Genomic DNA, 19,223 nt, shown 5'->3' with positions numbered 1-19,223 from the left:
TTCAGGCCAAGGTCCCATTAGGCAAGGCAGCTGTGTTATGTATCAACTCTCTTTTTGCTTAATATTGAGTGTAAGCTCTAGATGACTCTGCTTTTAGTAAATGTCTTCTTTATTAAAGATTCCCGTGGCTGAGTTCCACAGTCAGGTGTGACTTTTGTGAACCCAGCCCAGCCCCTTCCTCCTGCAGGTTAGAATACACACAGGAGGCTCGGTGACGTAACGTGAGCGCCTGTTCCTGTATTTCATGGGGCTTAGCAGGGAACAGGAACAAGCGACACTGCTGTGCTTCGCATTTACAGGGTGGCATTTTGGCCATCTTTGAAAGCGTCTGGATAAAAGCCCATGTAGTGTATGCGTTACTTTGCAAAATCATCACGTGGGGGTAGAGATGGGCAGCTGTGTCTGGTCTCCCAGGTCGCTGAGGGGCTGCTCCGGGGAGCAGGGCTGTCCTGTGGGTTATTCTGTGTCTCAGGTGCAGGAAGAGAGGACCAAGGAAGAGGACAGAGCCCTGGCCTGCAGCCCCGTCCCCGTCACAGCCGAGAGGAGGCGGAGCCTGTGGTACGCGACCCACTACCCCACGGATGAGAGAAAAGTAAGCCGCAAGGAAAGGGGTTTCTCGTTTATTTTGCTGCTTTTTATTATATTGCTGAATTCAGGTCATGTGAGTCCACCTGCAAACCCAGATTGCTCAGTTTACGGGAGCAGTTTGATGAGGAAGTCTTAGTGCCCAACATCTGTTCAGAGAAGGGAACCCAGTGCTTCAAAAGGAAACCCCAGGCTCCATCAGACCCAGACTTTTATAGTTCAGTGCTTCTCCCTGAAGTCTCTTAACCCTAGAAAGAGAGTGTTCTTAATTTTAAAAAAAATGTTGTATTTAAAACAAACAAAAAACAACAAAGAGACCCCTTGGCCCTGGGCGGTAACAGCTTGGGTGGTGGGATGCACTGCAGAGAGTAATTCCCTGTGTGGGGGTGGCTGCTGCAGTGACGATGACTGCTCACACGGCCTTCGGGACACTGGCCAGTCTGTGTGGACGTGCAGAGCCCCAGCCTCTCGCTGTGTCGGGGCCGCAGTATGGATGCCAGGGATGGGAGCACAGCTGTGTGATTCTTCATCTTTTCACCATTTGTTCACTATTTTCAACACAACCCAGCCACTGACTTGTTAAAATGGCCCATCTGCAATGTGGTGAAGACAGATACAATTCTCAGACGGGGTCAGCACTTTGCTTCCCAGCACGTTTGGGAATCGAGGAGCAGATTCTCTGATTGACTTGGTGGAAGAGTTTCTCTAAGACACGTGGTCCTAGTTGATGCCTGACTGTCATGGACTGAGAGACAGGGAAACAATGAATGAACTTCTCAGGGAGCTGGCAGCCACGTGGAACAGACGTGGTGCCCGGAGACCTCTGGGGTTTCCGGGGGCCCTTTCCTCCCATCACACGTGTCAGACTGTCCTGCCATGTCACTAAGCCAGAGAGACAGCACAGCAGTTTCCAAAATGAGGTCTGTGGGCCATCCCTGGGGATTCCTGGGACCCTTGCCAGGATCCACAGGCTCGAAACTATTTTTGTAATAATACTTAAGACATTCGCCTTTGGACTATGTTGACAATTGCTCTGATGGTACAAAAGCACCAACCAAGGCAGCAGCACGAACCCCCGCAGCCGTGGTCGTGTCCTTGGAAAATAAGCAGAAAGGCCAGTTCCACTTAAGAATATTCTTGATGAACCAGGAACAGTCATTGCTTTTCTTAAATGTCAACCTTGAGGCACATACCTTTTTAATATTCTGAGTGACACGAGGGGAGGTCCCCCTGAAGTGCTGACCCCTCGAGGAGGAGAAGCACTTGGCAGGTGAGCCGCCCAGGTCGACGTGCAAGAACAGCTGACAGACAGTTGGGGTGGCTCAGGTATGGACATTCAGCAGTTACTGGAAAGTGAATGGAGTGGTCCATCGCTTCAAGGCAAACAACTGACAGCATTTGTTGCCAGTGATAAAATGAGAACTTTTAGTGAAAATTAGAATATTGGAAGACTCGGATTTTGTGCAGTACAGCGTGTCAGTATTCAGTGGGGCTGTCTAATCCCTAAAGCACATCACCAGCACGTGCGGTCACAACGTGTGTGTAGGTAAAGGACCCGGTCCGGGTGCAGGATCCTCCAGGGGCTTTACTGATTCCACACACAGCTCACCTTCGGTTACTTCCCCATCTTGAGTTTGGGAGAGGGTCCAAGGAGAGGATCCACAGTCTGGATGGACTCCTGAGATACTTCTTTCTTTTCCAGCTGCATCGCTGGGTGAAGCCAGAGTTCCTTTAACTACTTCAACCAAAACAGTACCTCACAGCAGATTGAATGTGCAAACAGACATGAGAACCCAGACATTAAAGATACTCAAAAGTGTAAAACAACAACACTCTTTTCATTATTTTTTAAAACTATAGCTATTTGAATAAAATTATTTATGTGAACAAGTTTTTTTCCAATTTTTAATGAATTAACAAGTGAATAGTTTTAATGCCTCCATTTTAATTTCTAGCACAATAGGTACTGATGGATAGGACCTGCATAAATAAAAACTCTTTGGGACCTTCAGTGATTTTTAAGAAAGTGAATGAGTTCTGACCCAAAAAAGTGGGAGAACCTTTAGTTCAGCAGTTACTTGTTACTGGGGGGAGCCCCAAACCCCTAGCATTAATAGAGCTAAAAGGCATAATCGTGTCATAATTCTTTTGTTGCAGACAATACACAAATCTTAATCCCAGCCTGCACTGCACATCAAATTTTCTTTATTATGAAACTTCAATTTCTTGAAAAGTCAATACTTTCAGAATTCTGCAGACGTCTCAAAGGGTCCTAGGAATATAAAACCAAGCAGCTAATTCTATTAGAACAAAACACTTGAAAAAACGTAATCAGCTCTTTTGTAGTCATGTGGTTAATGAATGAGTGCTTACTGACTGTCGTGATTAAAAGTTAACATCGGAAACTGGAAAGGGTTATAAAAACAGCACCCTCCAGCTGCGTTATTCATGCCTTTGTATTTTGCATGGCAGTTTTAACACACTAGCTAGCATGCAGCTAGCTGAAGGGATGGGTATGTGTGTAGTACAACTTTATCGCTATGTATAAACATCATGATGCTTTCTGCTCACATATTAACGTGCTGTCCTGCATTGCTTTTTGCAGCTTTTATCCATGACTCAAGATGACTACAAACCATCTGATGTTAGTATATCCTTAGAATCCTCAATTTTGCGCGTGTCAGTGATGTAAAAGGGACATAAATGGAATTAGCCCCTCTGAGTGTATTTTAATGGTCTATAAAATTTCCATACATTTTAAAATAATTTTTTTGCAGAAATTGTATCTGGTTTATTGCTGTTAAAACACTGACTCATAAAACATGAGCTCGCGTATAAACATATAAAATGTTTTTAAACTTTTAAAAAGCCACAGTGGAGGGTTTGCCTGTTCCATGATTTGAATAAGAAGTCTTGCATGTCCATGGACACACATATGTATGTGTGCGTGTATATGTTTATATGTACATGCATAAATGAAAAATTGTAAAGCTAAAGAGAGAAAAAAAGCAGGAAATTGTATTTAGTGTACAGAGTGCTGCAACATGGGAATTGCAAGCTGCAGCATCAGGTAGAGACCTGTGGGGTTGCTGTCTAACCTGAGAATTTGCTAAGTCCTGGGAGCCGCGCAGGGTGTGGGGCAGGCAGGGGGGCCCGGGCAGTGCTCGGGCTGCAGGCCGGGACCCGGGCGAGTCTGGAGTTCCTGTAGCTGGAGGATGGCTGGGGGGAGGGGCTGTGAGCTGAGGCTGGAGAGGAGACAAGAGCAGGTCCTGAAGCCTCAGCAGCCTTTCCAGGCTTCACACTTCCTAGCGAGGACGGAGAGGGGGGCACGGCCTGGGGTGCAGCAGAGGTGGGCAAGGTCAGGTTTACCTTGTCCTGTGATGGCTCTGTGGGGTGTAGGTTTGGAGGGGGTGAGCAAGACTGTCTTGCTAGTGGGCATCACTGCCGACAGTGCTCGGCCCCCCATCGGCTCTGCACCATCCCGTGTGCCCACCTACCAGGAGGGAAGGAGGCAGGTCCGCACTGGGAACCAGAGCTGCCGTCACAGCTGCTTTTGCCCCGCCTCCCCGGCAGGGCCTGTTGGTGACTGTGAATGGCAACCCTGTGGATTACCACACCATCCACCCCAGCCTTCCCCTGGAGAATGGCCCCGCCAAGGCCGACCTGTACTCCACCCCACAGTACCGCTGGGAGCCCGCCGCCGACTCCCCGGGTAAGGAGCCGGGATCTGTCTTTGGTTTATCCTCCCGCAGGAGCTCTGAATCTGTCTTTGGTTTATCCTCCCGCAGGAGCTCTGAATCTGTCTTTGGTTTATCCTTCATTGGATTTGGTTCTTTTTCCTTTTTTTTCTAGCAGAGGTTGCTTCCTTCCATGGTCAGTCTGATGAAGCTCATTTCCTTAACTTCTGCCTAGCTTTTGCCCTCCATCTTGCTCTGTGTGTTCTGTCCTTGGGTACAAAATAAGTGGCCTAATTGGGGTAAACTTTGAAAAATAAAAGGTAAAAAATTATTTTAAACAAGTCACCTTGTTTCTAGTGTTAAGACTATGTGCATATGTGTGTTTTACTCTTTCTGTAATTTGATGGCATAATCACGGCCAATAGTTCTGCTGGTTAGTGGATGATGTCTTCAGAAAGAGCTCTTTTCGTCTCATAAAAAAACCAAGAGCCCCAAAACTTGGATGAGGCCTTTCTCCCTTTTCTCTCAGTTTATTGTGTTGAAAGAAAGCTGCCCTGTTACTGTAGATGACAAACACATGCTCTGTACTGCTTGGGACGTTTATGTGAAATTCACATATTTGCATAGATTTTTATATAAAATAATCTGTCCCTCTAGAAAAGAAGGAGGGAGAAGATGAGAATGAAGAATTTGAGGAGGAGAAGGCCTATGAGGAGGAAAGGAGTGTCAAAGTCCATGCCATGGTCTCTGTGTTCCAGTTCATCATGAAGCAGAGTTACATCTGTGCCCTTATCGCTATGATGGTGCGTGCCTACGAGAACCCTTAACTTCTGCCTGGATTCTGCCCCTATATCTTGCTCTGTGTCCTGTCCTTGGGCACAGAATTCGTGCTGGAGGGATGGACGGTGCTTGCACCCCGCCGGCTCCAAGCCCCACCACCTCCTCCCGCCAGCACTGATGTCTTCATCTTCCCAATGTCTTGGCGGAGAATGGTCGCTTATGGTAATTTCTCATGGGCCCTTTATATTATAGATTTCAAAACCATGTCCTCTGTGCTACCTAGCCTCCTCCTAAATATTAATACCTTTCTCTCAAATTAGCCTAAGTCAGACTGTCCCCTATTTTGCCGATTTTAAAGGACATATGGGTAGTTTTTCTAAGTGGCATTGAAGGTGTTCACGATTAACAAAGGCCACTTTTATTTCTTTCAGATAATGAGGGTTATAGTCACAGCTTGTCTTAGATTTGAGGCTTTATTCCATTTGAGCTGCAGCAAACGTTTACCGATCTAAGCGTCAAGCGCCGAGTCCCCGAGGGCTTCTTCTGGTTGTGAGCTCTCAGTTTACCTGCGTTTCTGCTCACTGCTAGGAATATGCTCCATCCCCAGCATCAGAGCTTCAGAAATCGTCCTTGGGACCAGAGACAGGATAGAAAAGAAGGCCAATTTCTGCTCTTCCTAAAAACGAATTTTACTGGGAAAGCTAATTTATTTTGAGAAACTTATTTCACACAAAAGTCTTCAAATTTTGTGGCCAGTAGTGAGATCCCATGGACACCGTAAATGATAAAAAAAGAAAATATTCTATAATTCTAGGGAAAAAAATCACCTAAAGACAGTTTCCCTAGGCTCTCAGTCCAGAGGTCTCCTGAGAAAACCTGTTTGCACATCAGCTTCAGCTTCTGCAAGGACCATGGCCATGGCTGAGAGCATTGGGAACAGAAAGCTCCTCGAAATTAAAGATGGCTCTTTTGGGGACTGCAAACTCTGTTCTCTAAATAATATGAATTCTGTGCTCTCTGGGTACTTTTTGACAGTTTATAGGTCAATCCCTAATTTACACTACAGCAAAACTCTATTTGAAAGCATCAAATAATTCAGATTCTGAACTCAAAAGAGTATACGTTTCTTTTTCTGTCTCTAAAAAGAAGCCAGAGAAGTTGGTTTCTTTATGTAAAGAAATAGAGCTTAAAAAAAAAAGAAAAACTTGAAATACACATTCAGTTCCTCAGTAGAAAAGAAATCTATTGTAAAAACAACACAGGAGAGCAGATCTCTTGTTAAAGACGTGCTCTCGTCTGGTGCCATTTCAGTTGTTTTCATGGAGCCCCAATATTAATGCTTTAAAAGTGCCTGTCTTCCGTGGAAGTTCCCCCGTGGCAGCAGACTTTTAATCACAGACAGAAAGGAGCACGGTCTGTTAGAACGATAGATGTCTTCGTTCAAAAACACAAAGAGCGGAATCCTCACAATTTCTTTTTCTCCCTCTTTCACCCAAACAAGGATAATGTACAGGGGGAAAAATACGCTGGAATTATAATATCTGCGAAGATTACTTTCTTGGGTCCTCCACAAAAAAATGGCCAGGTCTGATCTGAATTTCATCCTGGGATAAAGGCATTAAATATTACCGACCTTTGATAACACTATTTCCAAGGAATACTATCTTCATGAAAATAATGCAGACTTGGTAATAGTTGTCAGTCACTCACTTAATTTTACTAAAAGCAATTTTAATTTCCAGTTTATAATTACCATATGTTTTAACCAACAGTTTTAAATAACTCTACATTTAAAAAGCTAGCTCTGCTTTCGGACAGATTTGCACATTGCTGCAAGGAAGTATTTGTTTATTCTGTGCTGACTTTATTCATTTATCTTATTTATCTCAATACTTATCTGCTTTCCAGAAGCAAAACAGACTTGTAAAACATTTCAGACTTTACGAATAACTCTTGGTAATTCGTGATACTCAAGAATATGACTGATTTCAATTAGCTCCAAATAACAGCTAGAAAATATTTTTAAAGACCTTTTCACAGAAATTTGGTATCCGAGATTATGGTATGAGAGGATAGATTTACTGAAGTTAATGGTGCTCATGAGCCTGATTTTCTAGAATGTTCCAGCAGCTGCCCTTTGAGATATCTTCTGGACCTGTGGGAGTTTGGTGTGAGTGGAAGATGTCTTGCCTCTTGCAGGGCGGAAGGGGAGGCCGGCCTCTCCATTAACCTGGCTTTACTGTTTGCGGTGTGCGGACACCTAACACTCTACCTCCTCCTGGAGATTCCCTGGTTCCTATCATGTCTGTCTTCCTGGCGGGTCTGCTAAGGGTGACCCCTGAAGCCAGCTTGTGTGCTGACCCTGTGGTCCCTGCAGCTTCTGTTTCTGAGCCCAGCTTGGCCACACTCACCCAGCACCCTGAAAAAATAGCCGACCCCAAGCTGGTTTGGAAGAATAAAGGAGAAAGCAGGTTGCTTCTCATTCTGCAAAGCAGGGTGAAAAGGAAGACATTCGGGGCTGGAGGGCAAAGGACGTGGAGTGAAGCCCCCTGCCCGACCCTCTTCCTTCCAGGAAGTCGAGGGCAAGTGCTAGCTCACAGAGGCAGCCTTTCTCCTCGCTGTGTCCCCTGCCGCAGCTGGGATGTCCCTCCATGATTTCACCACAACACCCTCCCTCCATAGTGTGAATGTTACTGACCTTTACCTGCTAGATAACGTCTAACTTAGCAGGGTGGGGCCTGTATGTTGTATTGACCGGCACCGTTTTCTCCTCCTTCCTTCCTGGAGGCGTGGAGCATCACGTACCACAGCTGGCTGACGTTCGTGCTGCTGATCTGGTCCTGCACTCTTTGGATGATTCGCAACAGAAGGAAATATGCCATGATCAGCTCTCCATTCATGGTTGTCTACGGAAATCTACTGCTCATATTACAGTACATATGGAGTTTTGAACTCCCTGAAATTAAAAAGGTCCCGGGATTTTTAGAAAAGAAAGAGCCAGGGGAACTTGCCTCAAAGGTAAGTGAACAGCAAAGCAAGAAAACAAAGCATTCAGACAAAACCACGGTAATCAAAACAAACACATCCAAGCAAAAAAGTACAAAAATACGTTCCAAATATTTGCTGCTGCTTGAAATCATAATGTTTTTCCTAGCCCTCAGGAAAATGTTAATATAAACATGTGGGCACTTAGAACAATTCCCCCTTCAGCTTTGGGAGAAGAATGGGAATATTAAGGGGTTCTATTTGCTGGCAAGAAATGTTCTTCTTTCCCATCTGTGGAATTCTTCAAAATAAGGACCACTGCAGAAGCAACAGGGATCATGGAGAAATACATCATCTTCTGATACTTGTGCTGATGTCAGGGAAGGACAGGAAGTCAAGGACTAGCACCTTGAAGGGGACCACTGGTCCAAGTTGGTTTCCAGCCCAGATTGTCCTGTGCATCTTCCCGGGGCATCCCAGGCATGAATGCACCCTGGCACTGGACGGTATGCCAGCGTCCTCGGGAAAGGAGATTTAAAAGCCAGTGACTTTCAGCTGAAATCAAGTGGGTGCCTGACTCTATCTCAAGTGGAAAGGTTCATGTAATTGCTCCCACTGAAATGCAGAGAAGGCGTAGTAGTTGTTGAAATAGGCTTATGCTTCAAAGACTTGATGCTCATGTTCCTAATTCTCTCCTTTCAGATCCTTTTCACCATTACGTTTTGGCTGTTGCTGAGACAGCACCTCACAGAGCAAAAAGCTCTCCAAGAAAAGGAAGCTCTTCTGTCTGAGGTCAAAATCGGAAGTCAGGAAAATGAAGAAAAAGGTAATTAGTGCGTGAGGTGTGTGACGGGAGGAAGGGCCCCCGAGGACATCCAGGGCGCTCTGCTCCAGACCAGAAGGAGGCCAGGTGTAGACGTGAGCAGATAAATGACCGTGTCCCGGGGCTAAGTCCCCGTCCACAGGAGCTTCAGAGACCCTGTGTCATTTGATCCTCACAAAAGTGACTCCCACTTCAGGGAAGAGAAACTGAAGCTCAGGGAAGTGCACTGGGTTCTCCACGGTCACATTTACTGAGTGTTAGTACCAAGAAAGTGACTCAAATCTTCCAAATTCGAATCCTCTTCTTTTCAAAGGCGAATATACCACAAAGTCAAAAATAGAATCTGATGTTTTGATGATCGATCACCTCTGTAGTTTTAGACCTCCTATATGGGTAAAATGAGAGCCTCTCACTCCTACCTGCCTGGATGTACCAATAAATATCATTTAATGTTAGTAGAACGGCTTGGAGACCACTAGTGATGTGTGTAGCCTTGTCTGAAAAGGATGCCATAAAGGTTCACAGAGGTTGGGCTGGTAACCTTAAGACTAACCCGGTAAGGAGGAGAAAACCAACACACACCAACTCATCCTTTTCTTATAGTTTCTCGTTTAGACCTAACCATGGAGTTACTTTTCAGCAACAAAAGTCTATAAGATTTGAATCTTGACTCTTTGACTTTGGATGTGTCTGTTAATAGAGTGATTAAATTCACCAGTTACTTTATATAAAGAATAGTTCATTTAAGATCAGCAGTTGCTCTGACCTCTCACCTCACTTGCATTCCCCTCACTCTGTGGATCTCCTGGTCATTTGAATACATTATTTAGATGTATTTAACAGGTTGCCTTAGTAACACAAAAATGAGTCATATATTAGCATATTTTAAAGTAAGACCAAATATAAGCTTTGCATTGCAGTGCATAAAACTATTTTAAACTTAGGTAAATTACAATTATTCTTCAATTCTAATTTAAATTAAGTGATATTTGGCTTTAACTCTTACTTTCTTAGTTCTCTAAAAGCATACTTTTGGTTAAGATTATTACCATTAACCCAAATCCAGTAAAATACTGCTAGGATTGTCTGGAGTCATGTTAACAGTTGGAATTTGAAGTTGTCGTAGTAGTTTTTATTTGTGTTATTGTTGCCTATGTATTTTTCCTCGATCCTGCAATAGTTACAGCAGGATATTACAAGTGGAATAGGTGTTATAAAAAGATTAGTATAAAAGTATTACCAAATGTATTTCTTTAAAACTGTATTTCAAGAATTTTAGGAAAATGGACTATAATTAGTTCCATAAATTCTGGCTTGTTTATTAGAACCATCTAAAATTATTTAACGCATATGGTAATGCACGAAATGTGTGCGCTGTGTGGCACTCCCATCACACCGGGCAGAGTGTGGTTCTGGTCCGGGGACCAGCTCCATTGAACAGCATGGTCTTCTCTTTTGAAGATGACGAACAGGACATACAGGTGGATGGGGAGGCCCAGGAGAAGAAGGAAGAAGAGGAGGCAAAGGAGGAGAAGCAGGAGCAGAAGAAGGAGGAGGACGACGACAATGAGCAGGACATCATGAAGGTGCTGGGTAACCTGGTGGTGGCCTTGTTCATCAAGTACTGGATCTACGTCTGTGGAGGCATGTTCTTCTTCGTCAGCTTCGAGGGCAAAATCGTGATGTACAAGATCATCTACATGGTGCTCTTCCTGTTCTGTGTGGCCCTGTATCAGGTGGGTACACAGCTGTCCCTGTTTTTCAATCCTCACATCTGTCCAGGAACGTACGTGAGCTTCTTTCGACAAGACTCTAAGTTACTGTGACCTCGTGAAAACATTGTGTAAAGGGGTCGATGAGATTCAGACATTACACGCTAGGAATCCTAAAATGAGAAGTAGCTCCCTTCAGCTTGTGCACTGATTTTAAATGTTAGGTTCTTAAAATGGTGGAGAAGTGGTTAGAGTGGGCATCCTTGTCTTATTCCTGGTCTTAGAAATGTCCATCAACAGAGGAATGGATAAAGAAGATGTGGTACATATACACAATAGAATATTACTCAGCCATAAAAAAAGAACGAAATAATGCCATTTGCAGCAACACGGATGGACCTGGAGATTACCATACTAAGTGAAGTGAGTCAGACAGACAAAGATAAGTACCATATGATATCACTTACATGTGGAATCTAAAATACCACACAAATGAACTTATTTACAAAACAGAAACAGACCCACAGACGTAGAGAACAAACTTATGGTTACCAAAGGGAAGGGGGGAGAGATAAATTAGGAGTTTGGTATTAACAGATACACACTGCTATATATAAAATAGATAAACAAGGACCTATGGTATAGCGCAGGGCACTATACCCAGTATTTTGTAATGACATATAAAAGAAAAGAATCTGAAAAAATATATATATAGCTAAATCACTTTGCTGTACACCTGAAACCTATACAACATTGTAAATCAACTATACTTCAATAAATAAAATAAACATGACAAAACTGAAGAAAAACAAATGCATGTGTAAAATGAAGTCAGAAAAAATTCATAACTTTTTCAAAAATTATTAATTAAAAAAATAAGTCTGGGGCTTCCCTGGTGGCGCAGTGGTTGAGAGTCCGCCTGCCGATGCAGGGGACACGGGTTCGTGCCCAGGTCCGGGAAGATCCCACATGCCGCGGAGCGACTGGGCCCGTGAGCCATGGCCGCTGAGCCTGCGCGTCTGGAGCCTGTGCTCCGCAATGGGAGAGGCCGCAACAGTAAGAGGCCCGCGTATCGAAAAAAATAAAAAATAAAAATAAGTCTGTATCATTAGATTACACTTTTGAATAGTAGTGTAAAAACCGTGGCTGGATAATCTAAAATACTGGATAATATTCGGTTCATTTGTATTTCAGAGTTTCGAATCAGAAAATCATGCGCATGTGCGTGTGTGTCTGTTTACAAATGTATGTATAATGCATTGAGTGCTTTAGTATTTCATTAATTAGAACATATGAAATGTTATATTGAAATGAGTTAGCCTCTCCACAAATTCCGTGTGACTGATGACGGGTGGGAACCCGATGATGTACACAAGTGTAACAGTAAACATTCCTGCCGGTAACCAAGAAAACAAGTAAAGCAACCTCGATTAACAAGAGGCGATTACCTGTGGAGATGGAAATGTCTCAACGGAGGTCAATCACACTTTGAAATACCCTTTTGAAATTCCGGGTAGATGTTCCCTAATGAAAACCCGCAGGTTTTTGGTAGAGAGGGATGCCTCCTCTCTGTGGCGGTCTCACATTTGTATTCACATGGCATCACTCTGAATTTCAAAATGGAGGCAAGTTCCCCAGCCATGACCACAAGCACAGAATACACCTCCCTGAAAGCCTCCCGTAGACCAGATATAGACCAGACATCATGCCGAAATAAACATGATTAATGATGATGATACAAACATCATTATTTCATCCTGGGAACAACTGGAAAGTAAGTACTCTTGAGGAGGAAACAAGCTCAGGGTAGCAGCTTTGCCCAAGGACACAGCTCACAGCTTCTGGTGGAACCGGATTCCAATCCACAGCCACCCAACCCTACGAGGAACAGAGCCTCAAAAACTAAATATGAACGTGCCTTTGTTTTCAAACATTCGTAAAGGAATCACCTGTCTTCTTTGAATAAAGCAGGTGTTTTTGTGCGTTTTCCTCTGACCGCTTTTTTTTTCTTATCTGTTGTTCAGGTGCACTATGAGTGGTGGAGACGGATCCTGAAATATTTCTGGATGTCGGTGGTTATCTACACGATGCTGGTGCTCATCTTTATATACACATATCAGTTTGAAAACTTCCCGGGCCTGTGGCAAAACATGACGGGGTTGAAAAAAGAAAAGTAAGTAATTGTGGTGGACAGCGGGATGGAAAATGACAAACAGCATGAGGTTGTGAATGTGTGTCGTTCAAAACATCTTTCTGGGAGGTTTTAGTAAAACATGACATCATCACTGGCTATAAGTTCCTCCGGAACTTATAGCCAGTGATGGCTATAAGTTCTAGAAGAATGGTACAGATGAACCGGTTTGCAGGGCAGAAATTGAGACACAGATGTAGAGAACAAACGTATGGACACCAAGGCGAGAAAGTGACGGGGTGGGGGTGGGGGTGGGATGAATTGGGAGATTGGGATGGACATATATACACTAATATGTATAAAATGGATAACTAATAAGAACCTGCTGTATAAAAAAGTAAATTAAATAATATTCAAAAAAAAGTTTCCTCCAGAAGAGGACTCAGGTCTTGGTCATTTGGGGTTCTCATGACCTTGCCCTGAGCTTTTAGCACATAGTAGGTACTCAATAAATATCAACTGAAAAGTGAATTTTCCGCCCATTATTAATGAAATGGCATTTTCTAGTGTCGGCTTCATGTGAAGCACACCTGCCCGGTTCCTCACTGTCATGCTTCCTCCTTTCTTAGCTGGAGCCCAGTTCCTCATCAGTAGGTTCATAAGGTAACACATCAGCGTCTCCTCACTGATAGAGCAGGTGCTAAGATCTAAGGAGTAGTTGGTACCACAGGAAAAGTGCTCAGAGACTAGTGATGATGAAATCTTTCTTGTGCATGAAATAGATAGGAGTCTAGGCTTTTCTAATTTGCTTCTGTAAACTTCTGAAGTTCGTTTAGAAATCCCACCAGAACTGGGCATAGAACTGAGTATCCTGAGGTGGCCAAGAGGAAAGTTTAAAAGGAGGGTTCACCGTGTAGCTAGACTAATATATCTTTAAGTCAATGCAGCAAATATTTCTTGAGTGCCTCCCCTGGGCCAGACACTCTTCTGTAGCTGAAGATGCAACAGGAAGCAAGAGAGACAGAGTCTGAGCCCTGTGGAGTTTATAGTCCAGGAGAGGAGACAAACCAAAAACCTACGTAGTGTACAAACAAATCAACTGCGACACGTCTGTGAAGGAAACAGAAACAGGTTGAGATACTGAAGAATGGGGGACAGTAACTAGACATGGAATAGTCAGGGCAGGCTTCCCTGAGGAGGCGTCATTTTTTCTTTTGGCTGCGCCACGCAGCATGCAGGGTCTTAGTTCCCCGAGCAGGGACTGAACCCACGCCCTCGGCAGTGAAAGCGCCGAATCTTAACCACTGGACAGCCAGGGAAGTTCCTGAGGAGGTGTCATTTTAAACTCTTGAAGAATAGGACAGAGCTTGTCTTTAGAAAACTGTGTGAGTTGGGAGCTGGGAGGTGGACGAACATTCCAGAAAAAGAGAGCAGCAAATGCAAAGGGCCTGAGGCAGGGCAAACTTTGGTGTGTGTGTGTGTGTGTGTGTGTGTGTGTGTGTGTGTGGAAAGGCAGGAAGTCTGGGCTGTGGGGAGCAAGGGGAGAAGTGGGAAAGGTCAGCTAGGCACCCGGAGGTGCAGGGCTTGTAGGTAGTGATGGTTTGCATCTCATTCATAGTGAAAATTCTAAAAGTCTTTAAAGCACCCTTGACTGGCTGAGGAAAAAGTGATGTGTGTGGAGGCCAAGAATAGACACAGGGGCTTCCCTGGTGGCACAGTGGTTGAGAGTCCGCCTGCCGATGCAGGGGACACGGGTTCGTGCCCTGGTCCGGGAGGATCCCACATGCCGCGGAGCGGCTGGGCCCGTGAGCCATGGCCGCTGAGCCTGCGCGTCCGGAGCCTGGGCTCTGCAACGGGAGAGGCCACGGCAGTGAGAGGCCACATACCGCAGAAAAAAAAAAAAAAAGAATAGACACAACAGCACGGTCAGCCAGCAGTGGGGGGTCCTGCGAGTGAGGATGGCGGCTCCACCTAGAATAGGAGGTACTAGAAATGAAAACGAGGACAGATTCAAGGGTCGAAGGAATGCAGATGGTGGGGACCGGAAGGCAAAGAAAGCGTCGGGGGAGCGCCCTGATTGGGGCGTTTTGCACGAGGTAGACGGTTGTGCCAGTGAAGAGCAGGGTGGGGAGAGAGGGGTGGAGAACAGCTCAGCTGCCTCAGGAAATGGGGAAATCGAGAATGCTGTCTTGAAAACACTCAATATGAAATCACTGTGAAACAGCCAACTTCCACGAGACGTTCGGGTAGGAGAGCCCACCGGGGAAAGCCGTTTTGTTTTGCAGGCTGGAGGACCTTGGCCTTAAACAGTTCACGGTGGCCGAGCTGTTCACGCGCATATTCATCCCCACGTCCTTCTTGCTGGTGTGCATCCTGCACCTGCACTACTTCCACGACCGCTTCCTGGAACTCACGGACCTGAAGTCCATTCCCAGCAAGGAAGACAGCACCATCTACAGGTGAGCCCGTGCAGGAAGCTCCAAGAAGGCAGCCTGGACCCTCCCAACCATCTCACTTAGAATCTCAGCCCTGAACTTGCCATGAGTATCAGCCTGTAAGTGGGGGAAAAATGAGAAAAAATGCGGAATATTTGACGGCTCTTTGTGAAACAGTTGGTAGTGATTTATGATGGTTCATGCAGTGATCTTGACAGGCACGTGAATTAGTTCAGAGTAGCTGTGTAGACTGGAATTCCTTAGCGGTGGTGATGTGGCTTTTGTGTCCAGGCTGGTGAGGTGTTTTTAGAACATTTACAGAATCTGGCTAATTCGGAGGATGAGTTTCTGTCGCACTAACGGGCAGAGAAGAAGTCGCTGTGAGTGAGAGCGCAGTGCAGAATTCTACCTTCCGTCTTGGAAGGGGAGAACCTTGGCTAAAAGGAGAGAATCTGCCATCTATGAGTAACCAGAATAAGATTTAAGGAAAGAAAGCGAGGGCAGTGTTTTCTTTCATCAGCTCCCTGCTGTGGTCTGCCCATCAGTAAACATAAATTGTTTACAAGTAGCAGATGGATCTGGCTCTCCCTGGCCATGTGTGCTGAAGCCACGGTGGGTCATCACACATGCCTAGATCTGCTCCATCACGGGGAAATTACAAGCACTCGTCTAATGAACCTTGATACTGATTTTCCTCTCTGCTTCACATAATAGCCTGTGATTCAGTTCCTGGAAAAACACTTGTTAAGTAAATAAGGGAGCAAAGTGCTGTATTCAAAGGAGCACAGATGCCACAGTTGAAAATTCCCCTTAGCTCTTTTTCAAGGGAAACAACGTGTCCATCCAAAGAAGATGCAGCAGTATCTCATCACGCACAGTTTATGAAATATCAAACTGTCTGTGTTGTGCTGTGCTAGGGAGTGGAATTATGGAAAACTGAATTTGTTGCACAGAGTTCCTGTTAAGTATGTAGAACCTGATTTAATTATGTAGGTTCTGGAGAAGGACAGCAGCCTATGTCAAGATGTGTTCTCCCTGTTTGCTCTGGTGTCCTGCCAGCCCATAACCCCCTCGCCTGGCAGGACAGGGAAGGAGGCCAAGCAGTCTGTTCAGTCTGAGACTGGAGCTGGCCCTCCTCTGGCCGCAGCTCAGCCTGAGCACCCCCCTTAACTGTTGCTTTTCTAAGAAAATGTAAAAGGGTGAGGCGAGAGTATATAATGGCAGCCACCTGAATGGTCTAGGAGTGCAGGATTTCATTTTTGGTTCTGTGAAAAGCAGTTTTCTAGAAACTCGAGGAGTTCAAAGGACTCACTCAAGTTCGGTGTTTTGGGATTTCGTGCAAGAGTTTCATGTAAAAGTCCCCCAAGTTTCAACTTGGACCATAAGATATGTATCCCATCTTTTTTGCAGCTCTTTTCCATTGTAGTATTTTCCTTACTAGCAATTTTCACCTCACGGTAGTTTTAGTCCCTAGAACGCTAGTAAATGGCTACATTAAAATGAAAATGATGAAGAAAAACGTATTTTCGGGGTTGGGATTGACTGTCCCGCTTTGCCTTCTCTGTTCCTGCCCGCTTAGTAGATGCTGGGGAAAAAAAAAAAAAAAAAAAAACTCCCAAATTGGGAATAATCAATGCATTTTATCCCTTAAAGTGATTCCAGTCCTGTTGTTTCTGTGAATAGCCAACTGTCCTTTTTCCTGTTTTGTCTGTCGTTTTTGTGGTTTGTGTAGGCCCTGTAGGCAAATGTCACTTGTGTCTGAAGCAGAATTCATTGTGTTTAGCCTTCCACAATTTATAAAGTTAGCACTATGAAAGTGTTTTATGATATACCTTATGTGAAACTATTATTAGTTCTAGGTAGGCATCCTCAGGAATAGCATTTCCCTTATATACTGATAAAATATATAATAGAACATAATCACAATGTAATTATTATATAATATATACTTAATAAGGTACTAAGTATCCACTCCTTACTTAAATGTCTGTCACTGCAGTTTGTCCATAATTTATTTTAGAAAGTACTGTGATGCATATAGAAATAGAATGAGTTTTTTCTGTCTTCAGTTTTAGAACACCCCAGAAAACAGTATGTTGAATATGGACATTTAGGAGGATTTTCTTCTTTTAATTCTGGGGAAGGAGCAAGAATTAATGTTTTCCGTGGTATTTTATCTGATAAATGCGTTCTGGACATGTAAACCTTACAGATTCCTGACAAGGTGTGTGACTGGGGGGGAGGGAGGGAGAGACTGTTATCGTCCGGCGATTTCCCGACTCTGATTTCTCTGCTGCCGAATCTCACTGTCTGGACCCTCCTCCAGCGCGTGAAGCATGTCGGTGACACATGTGGTGGTGCAGAGCTTACGGGACATCCGCTCCTCCTCTCTGGCTAACACTCTCCTCTTTCTCTCTCCAACTGTCCCCCGCTGCCACCGCCTGCTTCCTTGTGCCCCCGCGTAGCCATGCCAAGGTCAATGGGCGCGTGTATCTGATAATAAATAGGTGGGTACCTCGACGTTTTCTCTCTCGGTTTCCTTTTTGTTAATGGTCTCTGGGGGTGTTAAACGCTTCATTAGCTTGTAAGTGGAAAATGGCATCATCAGACAGTGGGCGTGGCCTGCAGGTGCGCTGGATGTCTTTTGCAAACCCAGCCATTCGGCGTTTGGACCGAACGGTGCTGCCGAGCGGACTTGGAGGTGGCCGCGGGTCTTCAGCTGGCCCTCGGCGTCGGCCTGGCTCAGCCGCAAGCCCCACTGACGTCACCCTTGGTAGCACTGGTTCCCGGCTAGCCTGCGAGCCCACCTCCCTCTTGAACACGTGATGGAGAGTTCAGCTCAAGAACCAGCTCCTCCACAGACCTGCCCAACACTGCCGGCTCCCCGCTGAGCGGAACTGCCCTTGCTCTGAATTCCCGGGGCACTTTCTCATCGCTGTCCCCCGACACTGACCTTCAGCCCCTATCTGTCTGGCTGTCTTGTCTCCCCTGCTCGAGGCCTCCACCCCGCAGGCCCGGAGTCCCTGTAAAATCCATCTCACTTACCGTGGAGGCTCACCCATTAGTGGACCCTCAGTAGGTATTCCTGAATGAAGTGACAGTGGTCACAACAATCTATGGTTAAGAGAAAATTAAAGCATCAGTTTCTTCAAATATACGTCTACTTGAAAGAGCAACGTATTGAAGGACGGTATTTTACATGACCCAACTTCACAATATATTTGCTTTCTGCCAAAAAGGCAAAGCTGGGCAGTACCTTAGAAGCATATCACCCAGCTGGGGAGATAAGCCATGCAGGTAACCACACATAATAAAGAGTGAGCTTTGACATGTGCCGTGTGTAGAGTTATCCTCAAGTGCCCTAAGAGTTCAGAGAAAAGAGCCTTTGGGGTCTGCTTTGCCAAAACTCTTCTTACCTTATCAAGTAGGTGAATTAAAATGCCCACTCCCATAACTTCGTGTCATTAGTAATCAAGTCAGTAATTTAGGTAATAGAAACATGTATTTTGCAAGAAATCCACTTAACAAAATAACCCTGGGAAAGATTTGTTGGTTTTCTAGTCGTTATCTTAAGTAACATCCCAAGGCTGACAACCAAATAGCAAACCCTAGGAGGCAGAACTTCTAGAAGGAGGTGTAAAAACTTAGCGCACCGTGTGCAGATCTCTGCAGAAGAGGAAGGAGGCTGGGCTTGCTCCCTTTGGGGCCAGTTCTGTGGACAGCCTGAGAGAGAAAAGTCAACCTCAGGTTTTTAGCTGCCAGGAAGAGAAGTAAGACAGAGACTCGAACTAGAAATCTCGAGCAGCTGCATCAATCTTATCCCTGTAAACATAAGGAAGCACAATCTCTGTCTCTCTCCCTCAGTGTTTCTCATAAAGTATTGACCATTTGCTTTAAGAGGAGGTGGCTGGGGCACCCAAGAGGTCAGGAATTGGTTTGATGGGCTCTGATGGCTGATACACTTGGCCTTCCGTATCCGCGGGTTCTGCATGCATGGATTCAACCAATTACAGATCAAAATATGTGAAAAGAAAAAAAATTCCAGAAAGTTCCTCAAAGCAAAACTTGAATTTGCTGTGAGCAAGCTACTATTTG

At 44.9% G+C, this 19,223-nt stretch overlaps 1 protein-coding gene across 1 annotated transcript in view; it reads left to right on the top strand.

Annotated features, from left to right (window-relative positions):
• The window catches only part of PIEZO2 (piezo type mechanosensitive ion channel component 2), a 148,754-nt gene that overhangs the window by 45,062 nt on the left and 84,469 nt on the right, over positions 1-19,223 (top strand). The window contains exons 5-14 of the mRNA XM_067699726.1: positions 473-592; positions 3,191-3,229; positions 4,159-4,297; positions 4,920-5,065; positions 7,830-8,060; positions 8,730-8,853; positions 10,312-10,586; positions 12,587-12,735; positions 14,979-15,152; positions 17,594-17,635. Coding sequence (XP_067555827.1) covers positions 473-592; positions 3,191-3,229; positions 4,159-4,297; positions 4,920-5,065; positions 7,830-8,060; positions 8,730-8,853; positions 10,312-10,586; positions 12,587-12,735; positions 14,979-15,152; positions 17,594-17,635 — 1,439 coding nt within the window. The remainder of the gene's footprint in view (positions 1-472; positions 593-3,190; positions 3,230-4,158; positions 4,298-4,919; positions 5,066-7,829; positions 8,061-8,729; positions 8,854-10,311; positions 10,587-12,586; positions 12,736-14,978; positions 15,153-17,593; positions 17,636-19,223) is intronic.

The sequence above is a fragment of the Pseudorca crassidens genome, chromosome 12 (assembly GCF_039906515.1).
Source record: "Pseudorca crassidens isolate mPseCra1 chromosome 12, mPseCra1.hap1, whole genome shotgun sequence".
NCBI lineage: Eukaryota > Metazoa > Chordata > Mammalia > Artiodactyla > Delphinidae > Pseudorca > Pseudorca crassidens.
The sequence above is the reverse complement of the archived record's forward strand: the minus strand, read 5'-3'. Positions and strand labels throughout refer to the sequence as shown.